The 24076-nt window shown below is 42.5% G+C and overlaps 1 protein-coding gene across 4 annotated transcripts in view; it reads left to right on the top strand.

Moving 5' to 3' along the window:
* The first annotated feature begins 323 nt into the window (after positions 1-323).
* NUP214 (nucleoporin 214) overlaps positions 324-24076 on the top strand; it is a 103090-nt gene continuing 79337 nt past the window's right edge. Inside the window, exons 1-14 of one of the 4 annotated variants that reach the window (XM_073222690.1) lie at positions 324-1170; positions 4762-4957; positions 5617-5768; positions 6583-6781; positions 7446-7516; positions 8749-8812; positions 9257-9360; positions 10991-11097; positions 11729-11795; positions 14036-14162; positions 15292-15453; positions 18528-18990; positions 20310-20482; positions 22567-22664. In XM_073222690.1, coding sequence (XP_073078791.1) covers positions 1003-1170; positions 4762-4957; positions 5617-5768; positions 6583-6781; positions 7446-7516; positions 8749-8812; positions 9257-9360; positions 10991-11097; positions 11729-11795; positions 14036-14162; positions 15292-15453; positions 18528-18990; positions 20310-20482; positions 22567-22664 — 2151 coding nt within the window. In that variant the 5' untranslated portion in view covers positions 324-1002. The remainder of the gene's footprint in view (positions 1171-4761; positions 4958-5616; positions 5769-6582; positions 6782-7445; positions 7517-8748; positions 8813-9256; positions 9361-10990; positions 11098-11728; positions 11796-14035; positions 14163-15291; positions 15454-18527; positions 18991-20309; positions 20483-22566; positions 22665-24076) is intronic. The other 3 variants (XM_073222683.1, XM_073222678.1, XM_073222676.1) reach the window with 3 other exon arrangements.

The raw sequence follows: 24076 nt of genomic DNA, 5'->3' as shown, positions 1-24076 counted from the left end.
TATAGTAACAGATTGAATCAATGTGTCCTGTGTGTCAGGCTCTGTTAACTGCTGAACTCCATTAACTCCTCACAACAGCCCCGGGAGACAGGTCTATTATGTCATCCTTGCTTTATAAACTGTAGAGCAGAAAAGTAATTTGCTGAAAACCAAATATAACTGGCAGAATATCCTCACTCCCACCCCTAAGCTGACCCATGGGCTCTGTTAAGAATCTCTGTCCTAGAGCATTTGTAATTCCACTAGAAAAATCTCTACGTAGCATTGTGTAGTCAATCAGCATATCTAAATAATTCTAATCTTGCCTTCACCGATTTCTGACTGAGGGGAATCGGGGAATTTTCTAAACTCTGTGCTTCCAGTTACCTCATCAATTAGATGGCAGTAATAACCCCTAGGAGTCTAGGCTGGCTTGGAGATTAAGTAACACATCTGAAGTGTTTTGCGCAGTTTCCAGGCTCTTGCTCTGGAAATGACAGCCTTGAAAGGAGTAGACAAAGCTGATCTTTGGTCCCTTTTGCCTCCCCTTTCAGCCTTGTGCTTAGACACGTCGGGGTCTCCCGTGGCGAGGCCCTACCCGTCCACTTTCTGAACCACGTTTCTTCCTCACACATCCCGCCAGAGCCTCTGTCAAGACCTGCCCCCTGGAAATGTTTGTCAAGTTCCTAAGTTCCAAGTTCTCTGACTCTGTAACTACTAATAACCACTTACATCTAAGGGTTACTGCGAGGTCTCATCGGGACCCGGAGCGTTAAGCGCTCAACGTGAGCAGCCCAATGAATGAAACCAACACAAAGCTAGCGGGGGTCAGTTGCAATAGCAGGGCGGCACCGGGTGGGGGGGGTCCAGTACGCAGGTGCGCAGGCTGGGGGTCGCCCCTTACTCGTCCAGCCGGCCAATAGGAGGCGGTGGCCAGAAGGGCGCGCAGCTTCGGAGGGTCGTTCAACGTCCCACGACCGTGCTGTTCACGGAGGCTCGTGACGTCACCGTAAAGCGCCGGAAATGCAGTGTCGGCCGCGCGCCGCTAGCGGAGAGGAAAGGAAGTTGGCCTCCGAACGGCCTGGACTGAGTGGGCCAGGCCACGGCCACCAGCGGCGGGTCCTTCGACCAACTGAGGGCGGCGCGATGGGAGACGAGATGGATACCATGATCCCCGAGCGGGAGATGAAGGTCAGAGACGGGCCGGGGCCTCCCTCCTTTCCTCAGCTTAGCCGGCGTTGCCTTGGCGCCCCGCCGAACGGCGAAGCGCGGGTGCGGCTGCCCCGCCTCCCGCCCGAGCTGCCTGCCGCGTTCAGTTCTCGCCAGCGTGCCCTGGGGCACTCGCTGTGGCTGCCGGCACGGCAGCCCCGCCGGATGCACTGTTCTCGTCCCATCTTGGTCTTGTGCGCGCCAGTTCCGCTACCCTGGCTACTTTCCCGTGGTGGTCGGAGTAGTGCTAGTAACTACTGTCTTCTGAGCGTTTACCCTCGTACTCGTAAAAGCAGCCCTATCGAATAGTTGTAAATATAGAGGAGCAAATAGAGAGGCTCGGAAAAAAAAACTTAACCAAAGTCACATTTGACAAGATGGCTGAAGTCCAGGTATTATGTTTTACTTTTATCTTTTAAAGACCCTCTCTTCTTTGCTCTCCGTGTACTACTCCGTAAGGTGGTCCAGGCTTGCCTAATGCAGAGTTAGGGCTCATCACCTATCCACAAAACGTTTGGTTAACCGGAATGGGAGGACTGTTTTGGTACTAGAAATCAGTCTAAAGTCAGGAACTAAAGAGAGGGGCAGGTGGATCCATATGATAGTTATGAACACCAGAGAGAGAGAGAGTAGGTTACAGGAAGATTTTAGGCCTTTGAACAACGAATCACTGAAATGCATTCAGGGGGTTGTAATCATACCATATTTACAGCAGTAGTGGTTCTTCCTGACAGTGCGGGGACTGAGCCATCCAATGAGAGTACACCTGTAGCTCCAGAGGGTTTCAATCTGGGTTTGGTGAGACCGAAAAATGACAACAGAGTTGGGGGTAAAAGGTCTGACACCAGGCTTTATTCTCGCGGTGGCAGGTCCAGTGCTAGAATCTAGAATCCCGTCCATATCTGTGGATCTGCATCCACATGTAGCAAGTCCACTATCCTGTAGCAACACATACAGCAGTGGCGCATTGCCATCACAGGTGTAAGCATGCACCTGCGCAGTAAGCCCATATTATATCATTGACGTGGGCGGTGGGCAAGTAGATTAGGGTCAGGTGGGCATCCTGGCCATGGGAACTTCCATTTTCCCTACAACACCATATTCCTCAGATATGCTGGGGCAGAAGGAAAAAAAGGTTTTAGACCACAGACTTAGAAGATGATAGTCTGCCTTTGAGGAGAGCTCTCCTGTCTTCATCCCACTGGCTCTCCACATTCATAAGACCATGACCCAAGTAAGGGTATTTGGGATTATCAGGACCAGAATTACAACAAGACTGAAAATTTTATTCTACTCCTGTGTGAAACATGGTATGGTCTCACCTGGAAAGCTGTGTAACTTTCTGGTCACCATATGCGGTTGAAACTAAAAGTATTTAATCTTCTAGCACTTATATTAAATGTCAAATCCAAGGAAATTAGTATGCGGGGTATGTTAGGGAACCGGTACGAAACACTGTAAATGTACAAAGATGAAGGCTGAGAAAGGCTCTCTTTGGTTCTTCTACTCTTGGAATGTTAGCAAAAAAGGATTCACATTCTTTTCACCAAAACCTCAACTTGAAGATAGGTTCGGAATTGAAGAAGAAAATAAGCCATAGGAAGTACAGCTTAACGCAGCAGTTGGTACACTTCTGGAACTCTTTTACCAGAAAGTTTACACACTGAAAATTGTCTTTGAAAGCATATAGGTACATTTGTGGACTATTGGATGAGTCAGGCATCGACAGGAGATCAGAAAGGCCCCCTGGCCCTGAGGCACTAAGGAGCCTGAAAATTGCAGGAGATGAAAATGTACTAGTTGGGAGACAGCAGGCTTCAGAGGCTGTGCAGAGGTGATGATGCACTTGTTGGAGGGAAGCAGGGTGGAATGAGTTGAGGCTTCAGGGGCGGGTGGGTCCAGTTGTGCGTGGCTTTATAGCCTGTGTTAAGGGTTTTAGACTTGTGTTTAGATGTTCTCATAGTATCCAGGTATGTTTATAGGCGTTGAACACCAAGAGATTGACCATTTATATCCTTTTCTGTGGTAGAATTTAGTTTACTGTTTGGGATTTGGTTATCTTTCAGTGTTGCTGAATCCATATATGTCTGTTGAGTACTACACTGGCTATTGGAGCTTGCAGTGTAGCTAGGTGATAGCTTTCAATATTGAACAAAAATTTATTAAGCACTGCTCTGTGAGACAATACATATCATAAAATAGGACGAGATTATAAATAATAAACTGCAGCTTGTGTTTAGGTAGTTAGGACAATAAACTTGTAATGCAGAAAAGGAAAAGATCAATGTAAGCTTAATTAGTCAAGGAAGGACTTATGCAAGAATTTTTAGACATTTATTTCACTGAATAAACATTAAGTGCTATGCCAGACATCACAGTACACACAGGAAGCCTAAAAATGACTGAGCCCCAACAAGGACTCAAAATATATAAAGAACTGAGATGCCTCAACACCCAAAAAGCAAATAACCATATTAAAAATGGGCAGAGGGTATGAACAGACACTTCTCCAAAGAAGAAATTCAGATGGCCAACAGGCACATGAAAGTGATGCTCCACACCACTAATTATCAGGGAAATGCAAATTAAGACCACAATGAGATATCACCTAACACCAGTTAGGATGGCCAATATAGAAAAGACTAGGAACAACAAATGCTGGCAAGGATGCGAAGAAAGGGGAACCCTCCTACACTGATGGTGGGAATGTAAACTAGTCTACCCATTGGGGAAAGCAGTATGGAGGTTCCTCAAAAACTTAAAAATAGAAATACCATTTGACCCAGGAATTCCACTCCTAGGAATTTACCATAAGAATGCAGGATCCCAGTTTCAAAAAGACATATGCCCCTCTATGTTTATCGCAGCACTATTTACAATAGACAAGAAATGGAAGCAAACCTAAGTGTCCATCAGTAGATGAACGGATAAAGGAGATGTGGTACATATACAAAATGAAATATAATTCAGCCATAAGAAGAAAACAAATCCTACCATTTGCAACAACATGGATGGAGCTAGAGGGTATTATGCTCAGTGAAATAAGCCAGGCGGAGAAAGACAAGTGCCAAATGATTTCACTCATCTGTGGAGCATAAGAACAAAGCAAAAACTGAAGGAACAAAACAGCAGCAGACTCACAGAACCCAAAAATGGACTAATAGCTACCAAAGGGAAAGGGACTGGGGAGGATGGGTGGGAAGGGAGGGATAAGGGGAAAAGGGGGCATTATGATTAGCACACATAATGTCGGTGGGGGGCGGCATGGGGAAGGCAGTATAGCATAGAGAAGACAAGTAGTGACTGTAGCATCTTACCATGCTGATGGACAGTAACTCTAAGGTGGTATGTGTTGGGGACTTGATAATGGGGGGAATCTAGTAACCAACCACAGTGTTGCTCATGTGATTGTAGATTGGTACCAAAAGAAAAAAAAAATAGTATCTAAAAAAAAAAAAAAATGAGCCACACAGTCATTGGACTGTGCTGGAATGGGGTCTGTTGGAATATGGCTGACATGATTTAATTTCCTGTTCTTCCCTGAATTGATCTAGTTTTGATCCCTCACAACAGGATTTTCAGTTTAGAGCACTGAAGAAGGTGAGGATCTTTGATTCGCCCGAGGAGTTGCCCAAGGAACGCTCAAGTCTGCTTGCTGTGTCCAACAAGTATGGCCTGGTCTTTGCTGGTGGAGCCAGTGGGCTGCAGGTTTTTCCTACTAAAAATCTTCTTGATCAAATTAAGCCTGGAGACGATCCCAGTAAGATAGGTAATTACTTGCTTTATGTTGCCAAGTAAACGGAGGAGTGTAGTCAAGTGTAGAGAAGTGTGGGGTGATGTAGTTTCTTTTCCAAGAAATCATTCTAGTATTAAAATTAAAACTACTGTTAGTCCTGAGGTGGACCCGCAGGTCTTCTTCTGGGTAGGTCTACTTCTCCTAGGTAGGATGCCGGAAGCCTTTCTGGTTGTCCTCTTTGTTCTTTTGTATTCCTTCTTTCAGTGAGTTGTTCCTTTGAGCTCAAGAGGGAAGAAGAATTTACCATTCTGTCATGCTTTCATTTTTGCTTAGTTGAACATGGGTTCTGGCTCTTTTGGAGAAGGGTTTTGTTGCATGGTTTTATAGTTGGCACAATAGTACCATCCAGACCAAGGGAAAGTGTACTGTTTGAAACATTGGTGGAAAAATATGGTCCAGGACACTATTTTCAACAAGGAAAACAGCCACACTTAGTTTCCCCAGGTTGTTACTTAATACATCAGTATGCATTTGTAAGAAAGCTGAGATTTATCTGCATGACTAGGTATCAGGGTGTGTGTATGTGTTTCTATAGATGCAAAAATTGTTTCACATAGACCTCGTTAAAGGCATTGTGGCTTTTGTTTGAAACATTACATTTTCTGCTTTGTCTTTTTTTTGTATTTTCATAGTTGAGAAAGTACAAAGCTTGCTAGTTCCTATGAAATTCCCAATACATCACCTGGCCCTGAGCTGTGATAACCTCACACTCTCCGTGTGCATGATGTCCAGTGAATATGGTTCCATTATTGCTTTTTTTGATGTTCGCACATTCTCAAACGAGGTAAGCTACTGGCAAATTGTAGTGGATCCTACGATTTTCTGATATTGAATCTTCACCTGGAAGTTCATGGTTGGCCCTTGAAGTCTTTCTAGATTAAAATGTGGGGTTAAAGAAAGGACCTAATTATAGAATCATAGATCTTGGAAGGAACTTCAAGAAATTATTTCATAATACCCCTTGCCCCATGTTGTTACAATTTCTCATTTACAAATAAGACATCCAAAGCCCAGGGAGCCTCAGGTGACTTGCCTAAGCACGTGAAGTTAATAGATAACATCAGAAATTCCTGTGTTGTGGGTCTCTGGCTTCCTAATATAGTGTTCTTTGTTCCAAGCAGTGTAGTAACAATAATAGTCAGTAATACTGAGTTTACACTGACTGTGTGCCAGGCCCGCAGTAACGCTTTACATGCCTTGTCCTTGTTCATGCCTACCGCAGCCTCACACAGTAGGGACTATTGTCTTCTTTTCACAGATGGAGAAACAGGCCCAAAGAGGTTAAGCAACTGTCCAAGGACCGAACGCTTTTGAGAGGCAGAGCCATGATTTTAGTCTAGAGTCTGCTCTGTATTGATGATTCTGCACTTGTGTATCCCCTGCTGGGGGAATTGTGCTAGAATAATTGCCATTTGAAAAGCTGTGTTGAATGGTCTGTAACAGATTGTTATATAGAGCTAATTGGTTTTCATGGTCATGGGGAAAAATGACCTGTAATTTGAGAAAACTTGCATATCTAATAATTTCCTTTGACTATTAAATGTCTCTGTATAATTACTAATTTACTAATTTTTGCATCCGGGCATTTGTTTTAAAAGGCTAAACAGCAGAAACGTCCATTTGCCTATCATAAGCTCTTGAAAGATGCAGGAGGCATGGTGATCGATATGAAATGGAACCCCACTGTTCCCTCCATGGTGGCCGTTTGTCTGGCTGATGGCAGCATTGCTGTCCTGCAAGTCACAGAAACAGTGAAAGTGTGTGCGACTCTTCCTTCCACAGTAGCAGTAACATCTGGTGGGTAATAAAGGCTTTCACTCTGTAACATGTAATAATGGTAATTATTAAAAAAATAATTTCTGGAAATAAAAGCAAATGGGTTTTTGCTGTATTTGTTGTTGTTTGATAGAAGTGGAGAAAGTTATTTCCATAGTTAATGTCCTTGTGGCCAAACAGCATACATGATTTAACGTGAAAGTGCTTGGGTTTTCTGGAGAAAGAAATATTTTGGTACAGCTTGTTTAGAACTGTGTTTTTGAGAGTAATTGTTTCTGGATCTAAAAGGGTGTGCTCTGAAAGTCATTTGTACCTTTGCAGGAAAAGCATTAGAAATACCGAATAGGAGTCAGAGAATGATTTCTTCATACTTGAAAACCTCTATATTCCTTGTCTTATCTAAAGACTCCACAGGTTTCTGTACCTTTCAGCTTTCTGGGCAATGCTCCATTGAAGAAGCATTTTTAGCAGTTGATTCATTGATCTAGTGATAAATCATAATTGGCTTATATCATCAAAAGGGCTTTTCTTGTTTGACGTTGCTTAAGTAAGGATGATCCAGCAGTCCTCTGTGGGCTGACAGAAGAACAAGAAGTGGTGATTGTGTTGCCATTTTGTTGCAGATCGCATTGGTTTGTTGCAACTTCTTCAGTTTTTAATTGGTAGCCTTTTCTTCTTTGCTCAGTGTGCTGGAGTCCCAAAGGAAAGCAGCTGGCAGTGGGGAAGCTCAATGGAACTGTGGTCCAGTATCTTCCTGTAAGTCTTGCGTCGGGCTTCAGAACTTTCCTTACTTAAGTTACCCACTGTTTTAGGGGTGATTTGGGAGTACCTTTGGTGTTCTTTTCTACTAAAATGTAATTTGTGCTGATTACAACAAAAAAAACAAGTGGAATTCTTCCCTTCTATCCCATAGTCCTTCCAGAGGCACAGTCTATGTTCTCTTTAGTGGTGGCCTTCCCAACTTTTCTGGATGCTTATACAAATAATCTGTGTGTAAATGTATTGTTTTTGTTTTCTTTTTAACTAGAATGTGATCATACTCTACACACTGTTCCCCAACTTTATATTCCCAATCCATTCCATAAAAACAGAGCTTAAGGGGAAAAGGAGTTAGTGGAAGGTTGAAGCACAGGATTATTTGACCCCTAGCCGAGTCCATCTTAAAGGGCCAGTTTCTTTGATTAAAAGCACCAAAGAAAATGGATGCTCATGTTGTTGCATGTCCACTCTGTCATCCTTTCCCTGTGGTCTTCCTGAGATAGTATGCACAAAGTTTTCCAGTATAAATTGACAAGGAATCCGTGTATGTATCAAGTCAAGCCTGGATGGGAAGGAGGGGTTCACAGTGCCGAGTCCTGTGTTGTTGCGCATTCCTCCTTGGCGGACTTTTCTGTGGTATGCAGAGGGTGAATGGGGTGATGTAGGTTTGAGGTGAAGGTTTTGTTACTTTTCTTTTAATTGCAGAAAGTTATATGAAATTTGGTACATACTCTTACACCATTAGCCTGTAAAAAGATAATACAATTGATTTAATTTTACTGGTGTATTTGTCTTTCTCTCTCCCCTTTCTTTACTTTCTTTTCTTTCTAACTTACTGGTATATTGGGGTCCTTTTCAAGCTCATACATATAGAGCCACTTCATTCTTTCATTCTTTCAAATGGCTGCACAGTAGTGCACTGTGAATGGGCCCTGATTTACTCATGTCTTGTTATTGCTGGTTATCTGGATCACTATGAGTGGTTTTGCTACAATAAATGGTAATGCGTTGAGCATCTTTTTTGTCTGCATCTGAACATGTTCATGTAAGTATTTCTGTAGGATAGGGTCCTAGAAGTGGTTGTTCACTCTTTTCTGTCATTGGTCTCTCCTGGATGGGAAGATGAAACACAGGTGGCTTTTAGGGGAACATAGTGGACTTGACAGAATTTCATTGGTTTAAGGATTGTTTCATTTAATGCTTTAAAATTTTTTTCAAATCTCTTTCAGACTCTGCAGGAAAAAAAAGTCATTCCATGTCCTCCATTTTATGAGTCAGATCACCCTGTCAGAGGTAAGACATCTACCTTTCTTATGGGGCTGACCTCTAATGAGATGTTGTCCGTAGTACAGAAATTTCAGGTCCTTGATGCACCTGCATACCTGCTCAGGTGCTCAAGGAAGTTAGTGCCTCCTGTATGAATACTCTCTTTATTTCAGCTAGCTAAGTCCGCTGGTAGACAACAGTATCTCATGGTAAGTGGCATTAAATTGATCCTGATTCTCTGTTAGACTTCTTCATAACTTGCCCTTATCATAATCTACCAGAAAAAAATACCACTTTGGGATGAATTTGGCTTCTTGAGTCTTTGTATTTAAATTATGTGTAGTGGGTGAAATCTGGACCTTTGTTTAAAGCTATAGTGCTTTGAATTTTTTTATCCAAGGGCTGTTAATATTTTAGCATACAGGGGCTATTCCAAACTTAGGTGCTTTATTAAAGGTGTGTGTCTTGCAGTTCTGGATGTTCTCTGGATCGGGACATATGTCTTCACAATAGTATATGCTGCAGCAGATGGGACCTTGGAAACTTCTCCAGACGTGGTGATGGCTCTGCTGCCAGTATGTATTTGAACAGACGTCTTTGCTCTTTGAGAATTATGGCCGTCCCCTGCTAATGGACTTTGAGGCTTAGGCTTTGTTTCCTTCCTTGGCAGTGGTGGTGCAGCTTCAGGTGTAAGATCTCTACACTGCACCATGGGCCTGGGGACCAAAACGCAGGTGTGCTTAGGTTCCACTGTTCAGTCATAGGGTAAAAAAAATAAAAATAAAACTTGCTTTTGCTCAAGCTGTGAACTGTGAGTCTTCATAGATGTTAAGCTGATTAAGAAATTTTAGAAAAGCAAAAAAAAAAAAAATCCCAATTTTTAAAACTTCTCTCACTTACTTATTGGGTGTTTATCCAATGCCTACCGTGTGCACACATGGCTGTAAAGCTGAGCACACAGTGCTGACCAAAGCGGAGTCCTTGCTTTTGTGAATCTTACAAGCTAGTGGATGTGCTCATCATGACTAAGTGTGAATTGGGTGATGGTGAAGGAGATGGGGGAAATATGGAAGGATGTGGGATCTATGATGGTGGTGGTTCAGATCAGGGCTCAAGGAAGGCCTCTGAGGAGGAGCTGTTGGAGCAGAGAATCATACGAAGTGAGGTGGGGGGGGGTGAGTCATTTTGAGGATGGAAGAACTTTTAATATTAAGACCTATAAGATGTTAACTAAATTGCAGTGGCCTTTTAAAAAGCGCGAATGAGGCAGAGCTTTTATTCCAAATTGTTATTAGCTTTCAAAATCCAGAAAAAACACTAAAAAATGAAAATGCATAAATAAATGTCTAAATGTGGGAGTTGCACCAGTCATTCTGTTTTGCGATGTTGTTTTACTTAGTTGCAAATTATGAGCAAAATCTACTCGGCTTTGGACAGGTAATCAGTTTATTTAGCTCTTCCTGTGCTGTTGGATATTCACATTGTCAGATATCCTGTTTTAAGAATGCTGTGATTCATTCTTTTATATACATTTTTTGTGATTATTTTTTAGAACAAATACCTAGAAATTAATTTGGTCAAGTGGTATGTACTTTTTTTGGTGGGCTTTGGAAAACATTGCCAAAGTATCCTTTAGGAAAGTTGTTCCAGTTTATACTCCTGCCACCCATGAGACTACCAGTTACCCAACACGTGTGTCTGTATGCGTGGAACCATGTTTAGTCTCTGCCAATCTCATATGCCTTTTATTAACTTTTAGGTTCCTGATAAAGTTGAATTAAAAATATATACTTACTGAGGTACCTTATTTCAAAATATCATTAAGATTTCCTATTCCCAGGGATAGTATTAATACTAGTATTTATTGACTACTTTTTACGTTCCATGTACCGACCTAGAAGTTTTATATGTATCATTTCATCTCACACTTGAAACAGCCATTGAAGTAGATTTAGTAGGTTCATTATGCACATGAGAAAACTGAGTGTCAGAGAAGTTGACTCTCAGCCAGAAAGTGACAAGACAGTTTGAGTTCAGTTTGGTCAATGGCTAATGTTCATGTTCCTTGTACTGTACTATTCAGTGCTGCCTTTATATCATGTCTTTGGACATAGATTTTGAGTGAATTTTCTCATGAAACTTCTTTTATCTTTTGAGATCCTTAACTGTGTAGGATTAAAGAAAAGCTCATTTTATCTATTGTAGAAAAAAGAAGAAAAGCACCCAGAGATATTTGTGAACTTTATGGAACCCTGCTACGGCAGCTGCACGGAGCGGCAGCATCATTACTACCTCAATTACGTTGAAGAATGGTGAGCCAAGAACACAGGAGAGGGATTCCTACTTGTATTGTCAGGTCATGCCTGAATTGTGTTGTTCCCACTTTGAATTTTTTTCTGTAAGAGGGAAGAAACAGAGGATTGCGATGCCCTGAACATATTTCCATCTGATGCTAAATAATGCCTTTCTGACTACCACTTCTGTATCCCCAGTCTTGAATTATTTAGACTGAATATGTACTAATCTCAAAAATCCTGTTTGCCCCATAATCCCAGTGACACCTTATGAAAATAATGATCTTTAAGGAACATATTAAAAGTTTCCCTGAGAGCATAAGATTCCCTTTGAAAGCCAGATTACTTGAAGCAAAGCTTCTGTTCCTTTCATCATATCATCTGTTTATAGGGTGGTAGATTTATTTGAAATTCTGACTTGATTTTGTACCATCTGTCCATCATAAGTACATAGGCAAGTTAACTGAGTCTCCAGGGCTTTATCCTGGTTAAGCTTTATGTCTAAAATCTTCTTACCTTTCTTCAGCCATACAGAAATGCTTCCCTTCCTCCTCAACATCTCAAGGAAATCCTCAGATGTTACTGCAGAATCAAGTCAGAGCTGTTGCTATGTTTGAATTTAATGGTCTTCTGGTTTTATTCTTTGAAGGGATTTAGTGTTGGCAGCATCTGCGGCTTCAACAGAAGTTAGCATTCTTGCTCGACAAAGCGACCAGGTAAATTTTTCTCTTTTGTCAGTTTTAATGATACCTTTCTGAGAAAGATTTTGGAGGGAATTAACTATGTGGTTAAGATTTAGAAGCATCCCTTTAATGAGTTTCTGGATGAGAGCAAAGCTTACATGACAAAGGGCCTTGGACCAGATGGCTTGGATACTGCATTGGGCAGACGTGGGTGTCAGATTCTGCAGCATCTTCGGTGTCAAGAAAGCCCTTCTGCTCTTTTAGGATCCATCCACAATCTGGGGAAACATACCATATTATCAGCCTGCAACAGAAATATACCTGGAAATGGAGGTTTTTCCTGCCTTTTTATGTTTTGCCACTTTAGTTTTCTTCCTATTGCTTGAACCTACACCTTCTTTTCAATTAACCTTAACTCCTCCTCGATTATGGGAGAGAAACATGCAGATCATACCAGATTGTGACTTACCAGAAACGCTTCCTGTTTCACTTTGAAAAAATGCCAGAAAGCTAAAAGCCGCCATGCCTATAAAGCGTCCACCTCCCTCCTATCATCATGGCCTCCTTGCAGGCAAGAATTGGGCTGGGGGTGGGCGGTGGTGATAAGCTACCCAAACCACAGCAAATATGCAGTGAAAGGGAGACCTTTTTTTTATAAACTCTGCCTTGAGTTTCAGAATGTTTTGTGTACACCGTGCACAGGTACTTACCCCTGTTCAGCTGCTTAGTGTTTGTCCATCATTGTCTGGGTGGCAAGGTGGCCCCTAGTGTCTAGGGTGGCCGCTTGGGGTCAGAGGCCAAAGGTCAGTCTGGTTTGCTGCTCTTGGACTGCCTTAACAAGTTCCTAACAGCACAAATATTTCATGTATTCACACTTGTAAAATACACTTCCATTTTTGCTTTTTATCAAAATAATTTGTGGACATCGCTAAAAACTCAAATAGTAGAGAAGGGTTTGTAAGTGAAGAAAAAAAAGAAACACCCCTGCCCCACCCCATCTTTATTCAGTCCTGTTCTCTAGAGGGGACCATTTTTAACATGTGAATTTTTCTTTTAACGGCTACTTATTTCTAGTAGTATGCTTCATCATTACTTGGTGATTATTAATTACAGACTTAATTGGCTGTTAGGGCAGATGAGGATTTAGCTCATATATGGCCTTCAAATCCACCCCTTTGCAGGAGGGCAGGGGACTATTTTGGTTTCTTCTATTGGTTACATTTATAACTTTTTACTTTCATTTCTTACACATCACTGTCTGTAATACCTCTTGGCCTTCCACTTGTGAGAGGACTGTTTGCCCCACCACCCTTGCCTTTAGCACACCTTCCCCCATGCCCGCCTCCAGCTGTTGTCATCTGTGTCTCTTTCGCAAAATCAAAGCTAGTACTATTTGCATCCTGATCTATAATGATCATTGTTCTCTTTATTTTGTCCATAACGTTTTTCAAAGCTGAATGAATTTGGTTTGCTGCACTGTGAATGTGACTGTTATTCACTCCATAGCTGAGTCTTGGAGTGTGGGTGCATCCCCTGTCCCGAGTGGCATTTTGCTTTTCTCTCTGTCCCTCGCTGAGCACTGCTCCCCTTTGATTCGTGCTGTTCGGTTCTGGTCGACACTGAAAGTTAGATCGAGTGTTATTGATTCCTAAAAATCAGAAACCATTTTTTGGAAGGAACAGAGCCACTCAAGCAAATGTAAGTCAAAGGAGGGTTTATTGGAAAGACTTAGTGGTTTTCTCAAGGAATCCAGAGGCAGACAGATGAACAGGCATGAGAAACTGACCCTGGGAACTGGTAAGACAAGAACTGTGGTGACCTGTCTACAGATGAATGAGCACAGGGCCTCTGGCCAGCTTTATAAGCTCGTCGGCTCAGACCGCAGTAGACACCAAATAGGGTTCCTGGTTCCAATCCCAGATTGCTGGGAGCAGGTACTAAGTGGCTTAGTGTGGCTATGGGATTCACCTGCCATGTTTAGGAATCTACCTTGTGGTGAACAGTGCCTCAGAAAGTATTCACGATGGTGGCTATTTTTTCACAAGGCAGGGACTTGATATACCAGGAACAGGTAAGTTGCTTTGGAGAATTAACCCCTCACTTGATGGGGGTACTCATGGCTTTTAGACCATCTTCCCAGATTCATAGTCTTAGCTGGCACATAAATCGAAACCCAATGAGTTGTCTTTTTTCTTTCCTAATTGAACAATGCTGGAAGGAACTGATGCAAAGCTCTGACCAACATGGCATTTTCTTCTGCTTCCTTTTTCCAGATTAATTGGGAATCTTGGCTCTTAGAGGATTCTAGTCGCGCTGAACTGCCTGTGACAGACAAGAGGGATGACTCCTTGCCCGTGGGAGTTGCTGTCGATTATACTAACCAAGTGGAAATCACCATTAGTAAGTGTAGTCTGGTGTAGCTTAGGGCAGAAATAGTCTGCTTTCTAGAAATGGTTAACATTCAAGTCCAGTTCTACACGGTCATGACAGAGTCTACTCTGCTGGGCACTTTTATATTCTGGTGGCTAAGTTCCGTTTGAAGAGTGATGGAGAGTGTATTTTGACAACAGGAAACCAACTTGAATGGATGCTCATTGGTGAGACCAAGGCCAGATGACTCTGTGTGTGTGTGCCTGTGTGCCTTTGCCTATGTGTATATGTGCATGTATGGAGATAGCGTGTATTTGTATCTACTTTAGAATATGGTTGAAATACAGAACCTCAGGATTTCACAACTTTGTTTCTTTGCCAGTCCAGTTCCCCAGTGACCTCTCTAGGCAACAGTGTCCTAGTCCGGTACTGCATCCCAGTGCTTGGTTTGAAGGCATGGGGTAGACAGTGGGCATCTCAAGCACTTGGCTTCCAAGTTGGGCCTGAGTGGGTGCTCTGAGTATGTCTTTCCCTCTGCTGAAGGTTGGCAGAGCTGCATCCCATGATGTGTGAAAGTGCAGCAGAAGATGTATTTGCTCCTTGGTGCTGTATTTCAAGACGTGTCCCCATCAGGCACCGTGAAGTTCTTGTCCTTTCCCTCATCAGGTTATTTGGTTAGTTAGCTCATTTACTCTGATCCCATTCAAGTCTTAATTGACAGAATACATGCTTATGATTCAGTTGTGAATGAATTTAAAGTATGTGTGCTATTATGTGTTTTACAAAGAGTCTAGTCTGTTGTTTTTCCACTAAACCAGTCACTTCCTAGAGACTTCGATCTTGGTCAAGGGAATACTGAACCTCCCTCCCAAACACCAAGACACTCATTGAATCGGGACGGTGGGAGTGTCGGAGCTGCTGCAGGATGGCTGCAGCTTTGTGCTGGGCCTCGCAGGGTGGTGGCGAGCCAGTGATGGCAGTAGCTCTCTTTAAGGAGCTGTTGCACAAAAAGCTGTTCAGATCTGACTCAGAACAGACTGACTCGAGCTACTGCTGGGATGAGTCCATTAAGCTGCTGCTTGCTCAGGGCAGTCTGTCCTTACAGGCCCAGGGCCTTCAATTGACTTGGCTCTTTTGTCACTTTTTTTTTTTTTAACAGATGATGACAAGACTCTTCCTCCTGCTCCAGTTCTTATGTTACTTTCAACAGATGGTGTGCTTTGTCCATTTTATATGATCAATCAAAATCCTGGGGTTAGATCTCTCATCAAGACACCAGAGCGGCTCTCGTTGGAAGGAGAACGACAGCCCAGGTCATCAGGTGTGTGCCTCTCACTGCTGTGGCGGAGGAGGAGTACCACGGGGCTGTTCAGGACTGTCCCCAAGGAGGAAAACTGGACGGGTGCCTCGGCTCCTCCTCCCCTGGCTGGTCTGTCTGAATGAGGCGGGGGCTGATCTCCTCGGACACCCTTGCTCTTCTCACCCACAAGCTTTGTTCTCCAGCCTCTGTTTTGGAGAAAAAGGAGGCTCAAGCCAGGTGGATCCCATCTGGTAATTTACCAACATCCTGGTATAACATCCCATATGGTCTGAATCCTCAAGATGTATTCTACCATGATTATACATTAATTAGTACAGTGAATGCTGTGTAACTTAAAAATGTATTTGTTGACAAGAAAGGAGTTAGTGGAATACATCATGAAAAAGTACCACCTACTTTGTGATTCCTTTTTATGAGATAAAATATGTGCATAGGAAAAATACGTGAAGAATGGGTATTAAAATCTAAATAGTGGTTATTTTTGGGTGGTGGGGATGAGGACTTCTTTTATCTATGTTTCATTTTCTTTAGGTTTATTTTTTTTCCTCTTTGAAAACATTAAGTGATAAATGTTTGTTGGAGAAAAATTAGAAAATACAAGAAACAGTCACTTAAAAGCCTATCATCAGGTGGTAGCCATGGCCAACATTTGGTACATATTCCTCATGCACACAAATGCACACATGCAAATGCTAATCTTTTTTTTCAGGTTTTTCACAGTAATGATGTATCACTGCGAAAAGAACATAAAAACTTTTTAGAAGGGGATTGTTGCGTGTTTGGAGCCCCATATCTGAGGAAAAGTATGTTGACCAGTGGGTTGATAGGTTGACAGTACTTAGGGTATATTTTCCCACTCTTCCTAATGCAGAGAGAATTGTTCCTCCTCAGTAGAGCCACTCAAATATTTCAGTTGCTGTCATTTGGCAGTGGGACCCCAAGTAATAAAGTAGGAGCCTTGCCTAAGCGTTGTTGTGTTGGGATATCTCATTACGTACAATGTGTGTACTCTGAGGTGTTTTCTCTCAAAGTAGTCGTGAGTACCAGGAGCCACCTGCACCCGGTTGCGTGATCTGCCTGTAACAAGCAGCATGCCCTGTGAAGTCGGGAGCCGGTGGGGGTATTGGTTTCTGAGCACGGTTCAGTGTGAAGGACTTTGCTACTAGCTCATTAAACCCCTGGGTACAAGAAGAGGCCAGTTTTACTGTTCACCTTTCATAGAGAAACCCCGTTCCTCCCTCACATTGGACCAGAGGTAACAGCCGTGTTCAGATGAGCGAGAGAGCCGCGGAAGGGAGAGGGTCCTGCCAGTTCTACCTAAAGCCTTGGTCGTGGGTTCAGAAGACATTAAGGGTGCCACCTGTTTCTACAGTACATCTCCAAGGATGCTGAGTAGGATGGTCAGGAGTAGGCACATGGTGGCTTTCAGATGTGCAGTTCTGTTTTCTCTCAGTGGCAAAAGTGCCTGTGATTTCTTTGAGGTCTGGCATGTGCTGCTCATGTTGGTCTACCAAGTGTGCGTGGAAATGATTACTAGCACTTATGTATTTGTGTCTTTAGAGAAGTTACCTGTTGCTGGTTCCATTGTGTAAAGGAGGTATTGCTAGATTTGCTTGCATTATTATAATTCCGTAAAAGTGGCAGTTTACTTTGGGTTCTCTGTTTTTAGGAAGTGGTATTTTCATAACTTGCATCCTACTTATTCCATTGCTTTGGATGTAGTGAAGATAAACTGTCACCTCAGGCAATCTGGAAGAACCAGGACCCATTAATTTAAATGTGTTGATAAAGAAAATATTTGTGCCCTGTTTATTTAGTTATTTAATTTAGACAGTGAATGTGTTTAGTTTATAGAATGTTTGGAAAATAGAAAAAAATTCAAGCCTGGCTTTTTGGGTGTTCTCTTCCAGTGGTTTCTCATAAACATCTTTCTTCATAGCTGTGATCATTGTGTATACATGCGGGGTGTGCAGGTCTTTAATTTAAAGTGTTTTCCAAGTTCTCACATAATCTTGGTAATTCATTTAAATAGAGTACTTCATATTCCATTGAACTTTTTTCACTATTTGGGGTGTATTTAATGTCTTTTTTAAAATCATTTTTTAGGTTATTTTCATAGGCTTTATTCTTAGAAGTGAGATGACTGGGTCCATTTTTTATGACTTTTGAGACATAATGCTGAAATGTTTTCCAAAAGACTGTGCTAAATTAGGTACTTGCCAGTGACAGAAGGTTTCAGGTTGATTTTACCCTTCTAAACATAGGGATTATGCATATTTAAACTTTGGTAAGTTTATAGGGTGATCAAAAATACACCCTATTTAAATTGGCATTAGAGAGTTAGGGAAATTGAATATATTTTCTTTTTGTGAATTAGGTTCTTGGCTTATTAGACTTCTGAACTTTTTAAAATTTCAATCTGTATGAACTTTTAAAAGCAAAACATTGTCATATGCTGCAGATTTTTTTTTTAGGTCATTTACCTTTTAGGTATGTAACTTTTTACAGAGTCAAGTCTTAATCTTTTGTGATCTTTTTGTCATACCTAAATTTCTCAAGTTTTTAGATTTGAAGATGTAACTCATGTTTTTGCCTTCCTTGTTTTGAGATACATGTGTATGTGTGCTTTTGTGTTCGTACATATCTTTAATTCATCTGGAATCGCTTTGAGTGACTGTTACGAAGTGGACATCTGAGTTAAAGTCTCCTCCTGATAATGAAATGTTCTGGAATGACTTATTTTTCAGTCTCACACTGAGAAGTGTGTTTTTTCTGTATTATTCAGCTGGGTGTCCATCAAGTCCTGTTAATCAGTCTAATGTTTCCCCCATTTCCTTTTTCTTTTAAGTTCCTTACATCCTGTCATACGTCATGTTTGCTATGGCAAGGCCAACATTCGCTCTATTTCCCTTTCTTTTTCTTCTTGAGCTGGGACCAGTACTTCTGGCCGCATTCTGCCACAGACCCTTTTGCACCTGCTCCGTTATGTGGGCCTCAGATGTGACGGTGCTAACTTCTTTTTTTTCTTTTTCTCCATTGTTTTCTTTTCTTTTTCTTTTTTTTTTTTTTTGCAGGAAGCACTCCCACCACCCCGACCTCCTCTCAGGCCCCACAGAAACTCGATGCTTCCACAGCTGCAGCACCTGCCTCTGTTCCCCTTCCTTTGCCGGCTGCTCCCACCACCACCTTCTCTCTGCCGTCTGCTGTTGGAGGTCCTACTGTGTTCTCCTTTGGGTCTTCGTCCTTGAAAGCCTCTGGGGAGCCCCCTCCGTATTCTGGTGGCTCTGACAATTCCAAAGCGGCCCTGGGCTCTGGCGCCTCCACCTTCTCTTTCGCGCCACCTCCTCAAGCCTCCCCAGCACCCACGCCTGCAGCCTCTCCCGTGGCACCATCAGCTGCTTCATTCTCCTTTGGATCGTTGGGTTTTAAGCCTGCCCTGGAAAGCACACCAATGCCAAGTGTGTCTGCTCCAAACGTAGGAGGGAAACCCTCCTTCCCACCCTCAGCCTCTGCTGTCAAGGTCAACCTTGGCGAAAAGTAAGTAACCCTTACAGGAGGGCTGATTCTTCTGTAGGAAGTGTAGAAATACCATGTTATTCAGTGGAAACAGAGTCACTGTGAGAGGAGTTACCAAGTACATTTTCTCTTTTCTCCTTTGTCCCAAATGGTAAAAAATTCAAACAACATAAAAGTTTGCATTTCATCAGTGGATAGAGTCCAGAAGAGTCTCTTAGACTTTTTTTTTTAATTATTAGGGGTTTAATTTAAATGCTTGTTTCACTTTTTCGGATTTAAGATGTAGATGTTCCTTATTTCTAAAAATGAAACAATGAATAGTGCGCATCCTGTGAGGGAAATGGATGTCTTGTAGCCTTTTTTCCCATGTCCACCCTTGACTCTCTGAACTGTTTTCTGCACAGCCACCAAAGTGGCCTGTGAAACTGTAGGCTCAGATGACTCCTGCTTGACAGTCCCCAGTGGCCTTGCATTGCCTTTCGAGCAGAGTCCACGCTCCTTAGCATGGATCTCCAGTTTCCTACGGGTCTAGGTCCTCCCGCCTCACTCATACCACGTGGGCTACTTCCTTATCTGCTGCTGTCTCCCCACTGGAATGTCAGCTGGAGGGAGGCAGTCCCCTATGGTTGTAACCCTTCCCGAGGTGTCCACTGAGTATAAACACCAGCAGCTCCTCCGCCTGTGCTTCCTCTTATGGGGAAGCAGCGCTGGCTGGTGCCACTGCCGCTGCCATGGTCATTGTTAATATTAAACCATCACACAGCCACTTCTTTCCAATGGTTGCCTCATATTCCATTTTGTGCCTGCCCCATAATTTATGTGACCAGACATCTAATGCTGGATATTTTGATTTTTTTATACATGTTTACTCCGTACGTGAAACTTACTTTACATTCCCATAGGCGTCCCAAAGGTGGTGGCCTTCTTTTCTCTTCTCTTTCCACTCTGCAGAGGCGGTGATCACCCCCAAAATGAGTTTTCAGTAATTTCCTTGGCACAAGGAGGATACTAAACTCTCCTAAGTATAATTGAGTCTGCCCTCATTTTTATTCAACTTGATAGAAGAGGAACTAAGTATTTCAGATCTTGATAAACTTAGTTTCATCTTCACGTTGAATACTTACTCGATACTTTCATTGGATCATTCGTTCCTAAATAAGCAAAAGATAAGAAAATGTTTCCTTGCAGCTTTCACTTTTTGTAAGAAATAAGTAAACATTGATGTTTCATGAAGGCAAAAAAACCACAAACAGTAATCATCCTGGGATGACATTGCCCGTGACCTGTGCACAAGAACTTCGCAGCAGCCCGTTCTGATGCATCCACTCTGCTGTCGGCAGGTTTGTTGCCGTGGCCACCTCTGCCCCTGGTAACAGCTCACAGGGCGCACCGTCCGTGCTTCCCTTCTCCTCTGCCTCCAAGCCAGCCTCTTCCGGGCCTCTCAGCCACCCTGCACCGCCCTCGGCATCACCCAGTCCCACGCCATCAAAGTCTTCCTCCTCCTCGGTGTCAGGTATGACTTCCAGTGAACGACTTGAGCGCTTCGTCTCGAGTTCTCGAAATAACGTTTTCCAGTCGTTAAGGATCCCAGCTAACATAGTTGTGCTAGATCGCTTTTTCTTGCTCCCTGTATCTCGCACTAATGTGCTGTGACTTTGAACTCTGAATTGGGATGATTCCCGACGATGACGAGGCTGCCACACTTGGCTTCCTGACATTTCTCATGGGGCCAAGTGTACTTGCTGATTCAGAGTATCTCGTGGGCCATTTATCTTCACGGGCCTGCCTACGAGAAGGGCAGTCACAGAACAACTCTTCAGGCTGCAGCGAAGAGACAGAGCCTGCGGTGGCTTTTATGCTCATTGCCTCTTGTAAGCGTCTTTCACACTCAAGCTCTTCGTAAATAAGCAAGTTTATTAAATAAAAACCGCGAATGGAAATAATTAGTGCAGCCATGTTTAAGTGTGTTATTAAGCTCCATAAGCAGATGTATTATCTCTTTTTTTCCTTTCAAGCCTGCAGAAAGGTTGCATGAACTGTAGGGATATAGGGGTATTTTCCCTTCCCAGACTTAGCACTTGCTGACATTTTGTTCCTCTTGCTCTTTGTCTTTCCCTTGTAGTGTAAACTTTTTTCTAAAACATTTGAGAGTTAATTGCAGACATGAAACACCTTATCCCTAAATACTTCAGTGTATATTTCCTAAAAAGAAGGGCACATGATACCTTATTAGACTCAGGAAATTGAACAGTACTCCACAGCACATATTCACATTTGCCACAGTTATCCCGATAATGTTCTTTATGGCTTCTTTGCCCCTCCAATCCCGGAGCCAGTTGAGGACCAAGTGTTATATTCCAGTTCTGTCTCATTAGTCTCTGTCCCAAATAGTTCTTTTTGTCTTTCTCAGCACTGGCATTTGTGAGGACGTCAGACCAGTAGTTCTGTGGGCTGCCCCTCAGTTTGGACGTTCCAGATAGTGAGATTCAGGGTGAACGTATGGGCAGTGATACCACACAGGGGATGTGTGCCATATCACATGATTTCATTTTGTCCTGACATAGGTGATGTTAATCTGCTCACGTGGTTAGGATGGTGTTTGCCGATCTCAGTTTTTCAGTTGGTTATTTTCATGAATGCCAGTAATTCTGCCTAGCCAGACATATTTGGGTAGCCATTTGCTGTTTGGGTGTCTGGGGGATCTTTATCTTGGTCAATATCGAGCAAGCACTGAGCTGTGAAATTCCCAAAATCATTTCTCCTGCCTATTGCTCAAGAGAAAGGGCTGCATTGAGGAGTTTGCAAAAGTCACCTTATCCCAGGACTTTTTCTCCAATTCTATGGCCCAAAAAGTTAAGCAGCCTTGCCTTAGTCTTATCACATGGCTTACAGTTTGGGAGAGAAAACTTCAACCATAATGGTCCTTGTTTCCACTGCTCACCACTCGAATCTCCCTACCCCTACCCCAACCCATTGCCATTATTTAATAAAGTTCAGAGGGTCCTAGATTATTGGATCATAGTCCCAGTGGCACACTAGATTCATTGGGGGGGTCCCTCCCTAACAGTTTAATCAGGCTCCCTGGAGATGAGGCTTGGATGTGAGCTTTTGTTGTATCTTTTTTAAAAGCTCCCCAGGTGATTCTAATGGGCACCAGGGTGAGACCTGTCCTAGAGGCTTCCGGGAGGCTCCTGAAGACCCTGTGAGTTCTTAGAAGGTGATGGGGTTATAGTCCTCATCTAGTGGTTGCTGTACTTTGTCCCCGGTTCCTAGATGTGCATCAGGATCCTCTGGGGGCAGTGAGGGTGGGCCACATGGCTAGTCTTCTGGGCCTGTACACAAATAAACATACTTATTAAACACACTGAAGGCTTATCTCGTTCATAAGAAAGAGTTTCACATCTAAAAACATAATGCATGTTTTTTAGTTATCTTGGAACAAGACTGACACAACTGTGGGTATCATTCTCGGTAAGAAAAATCATTGAAGGGGGTCAGGGACAATGAGAAATCTACTTTTTTAGATTAGAGGAAAGGATTTTGTGATAGGAGAAAATGGAAATAAATACTGTCTGTTTTAATTACTTTTTATTCTAGCAGGGCGATCTGCTCAGGGCAGTCCAAGTCCAGCACCCTCAGTAGTCCAGAAGTCTCCCAGGATAACTCCTCCCATGGTCAAGTCAGGCTCTCCCCAGGTACGCTTAAGCTTAGCTTAACAATGTGTGTTGATTATGTTACTGCCCCAATCCTCCATGTTTATAAACTAGGTTTTCGTGTTTCAGAATTCACACCTTTGAAATGGTATTTAGGATGATAGAAAATATCAAAACATGAGCTCTGAATGTTTGTAATGTGTGCTCATAAAGCCATTTGTCTCAACCCCGGAATGTTAGAATTCTCTTCTGTACTGATCCTGACCTATCTGTGCTATGGTGTTCAGTCTGTGGAATTCTCTTTCTGTCTGAAAAGACATAGCACTGAATTTTTTTCTTTCACTTCCAAAGTACCCAAGGAGTATATCCAGTGCTTTCTTTTTCTCTGCCTTTCCATACCACCTCAGTTTTACTTAATTTTTTGACATATAATACACATAGGAAACAAAGCACACCTCAGTGAATTGTTACCAGCTGAATACACCATTTTAACCAACACCCAGATCAAGAAATAGAACATTACCAGACCCCAGAATCTCCCGCATGTGTACCGTTCTAGTCACTAACCTTGCCAAAGGGGCCTTGCTTTTAGGATTTCCAACAGCAAAGCTTGGCCTGTTTGTACCTTCTGTTTAGCAGAATTATGCAACATGTGTTGTCCTATCTGGCTGTTTTGCTTAACATTGTGTTTGCGAGATCTTTCCGTATCATTGTTGCTGAAGGGAATTCATCGAGTGTCTGTACTGCAAGTATTCTACCCTGGGCAGGCATTTGAATGGTTTCCAGGTTTAAGTTCCTGTGAATAGCATTGCTCTCCCTGCGCTAGTTGATGTCCTTAGGTGAACATCTGTATGCATATCTGCTAGGCTTATACCGAGGAGTGGAATTGCTAGGCTGCACAGTATGCCTGTATTTCCCTTCAGTCAGTTCCCACTAGTGGATGAGAGTTCAGCTGCTCCACATCCTGACCAATCTTGTTAGTTTCCATTTTTTATTGTTGCGTTTTGTGTTTTCAATTAGTATTCATTGATGACCACAAAATTGAACTTTTTTTCCATAGGATTATTGGTTATTTGAGTAACTTCTTTTATGAGATGTCTCTTCAAGTTTGTGCATCCTTTTAACATAACTACTCTGAATTATTGCCTTTTCATTCTCTTAATGGTTTCTTTTTATGCCTACAGGTTCTTAATTTTAATATAGTTCAGTATACGAATTTTTCTTTCATGATTAGTGCTTTTTGTATGCTGTTCTAGAAATCATTTAGAAATGCCCAATTTACAGGTCTAGCTTTTGGCATAATCTGTGACTCATGGTATTTGTTAAGTAAATGTTTGTTGGTTTCATGAATGCTTATACAGTCTAAAAACTCTTTCTATGTTAATTGCTATAGGTATCAAATAATCTAAAAGCCATCTGAGATAATAACCACTAAAGCAGAATTCTTGATTCCT

Source organism: Manis javanica, chromosome 2, assembly GCF_040802235.1.
Source record: "Manis javanica isolate MJ-LG chromosome 2, MJ_LKY, whole genome shotgun sequence".
NCBI classification, from domain to species: domain Eukaryota; kingdom Metazoa; phylum Chordata; class Mammalia; order Pholidota; family Manidae; genus Manis; species Manis javanica.
This window is presented reverse-complemented; position numbering and strand designations above follow the sequence as displayed.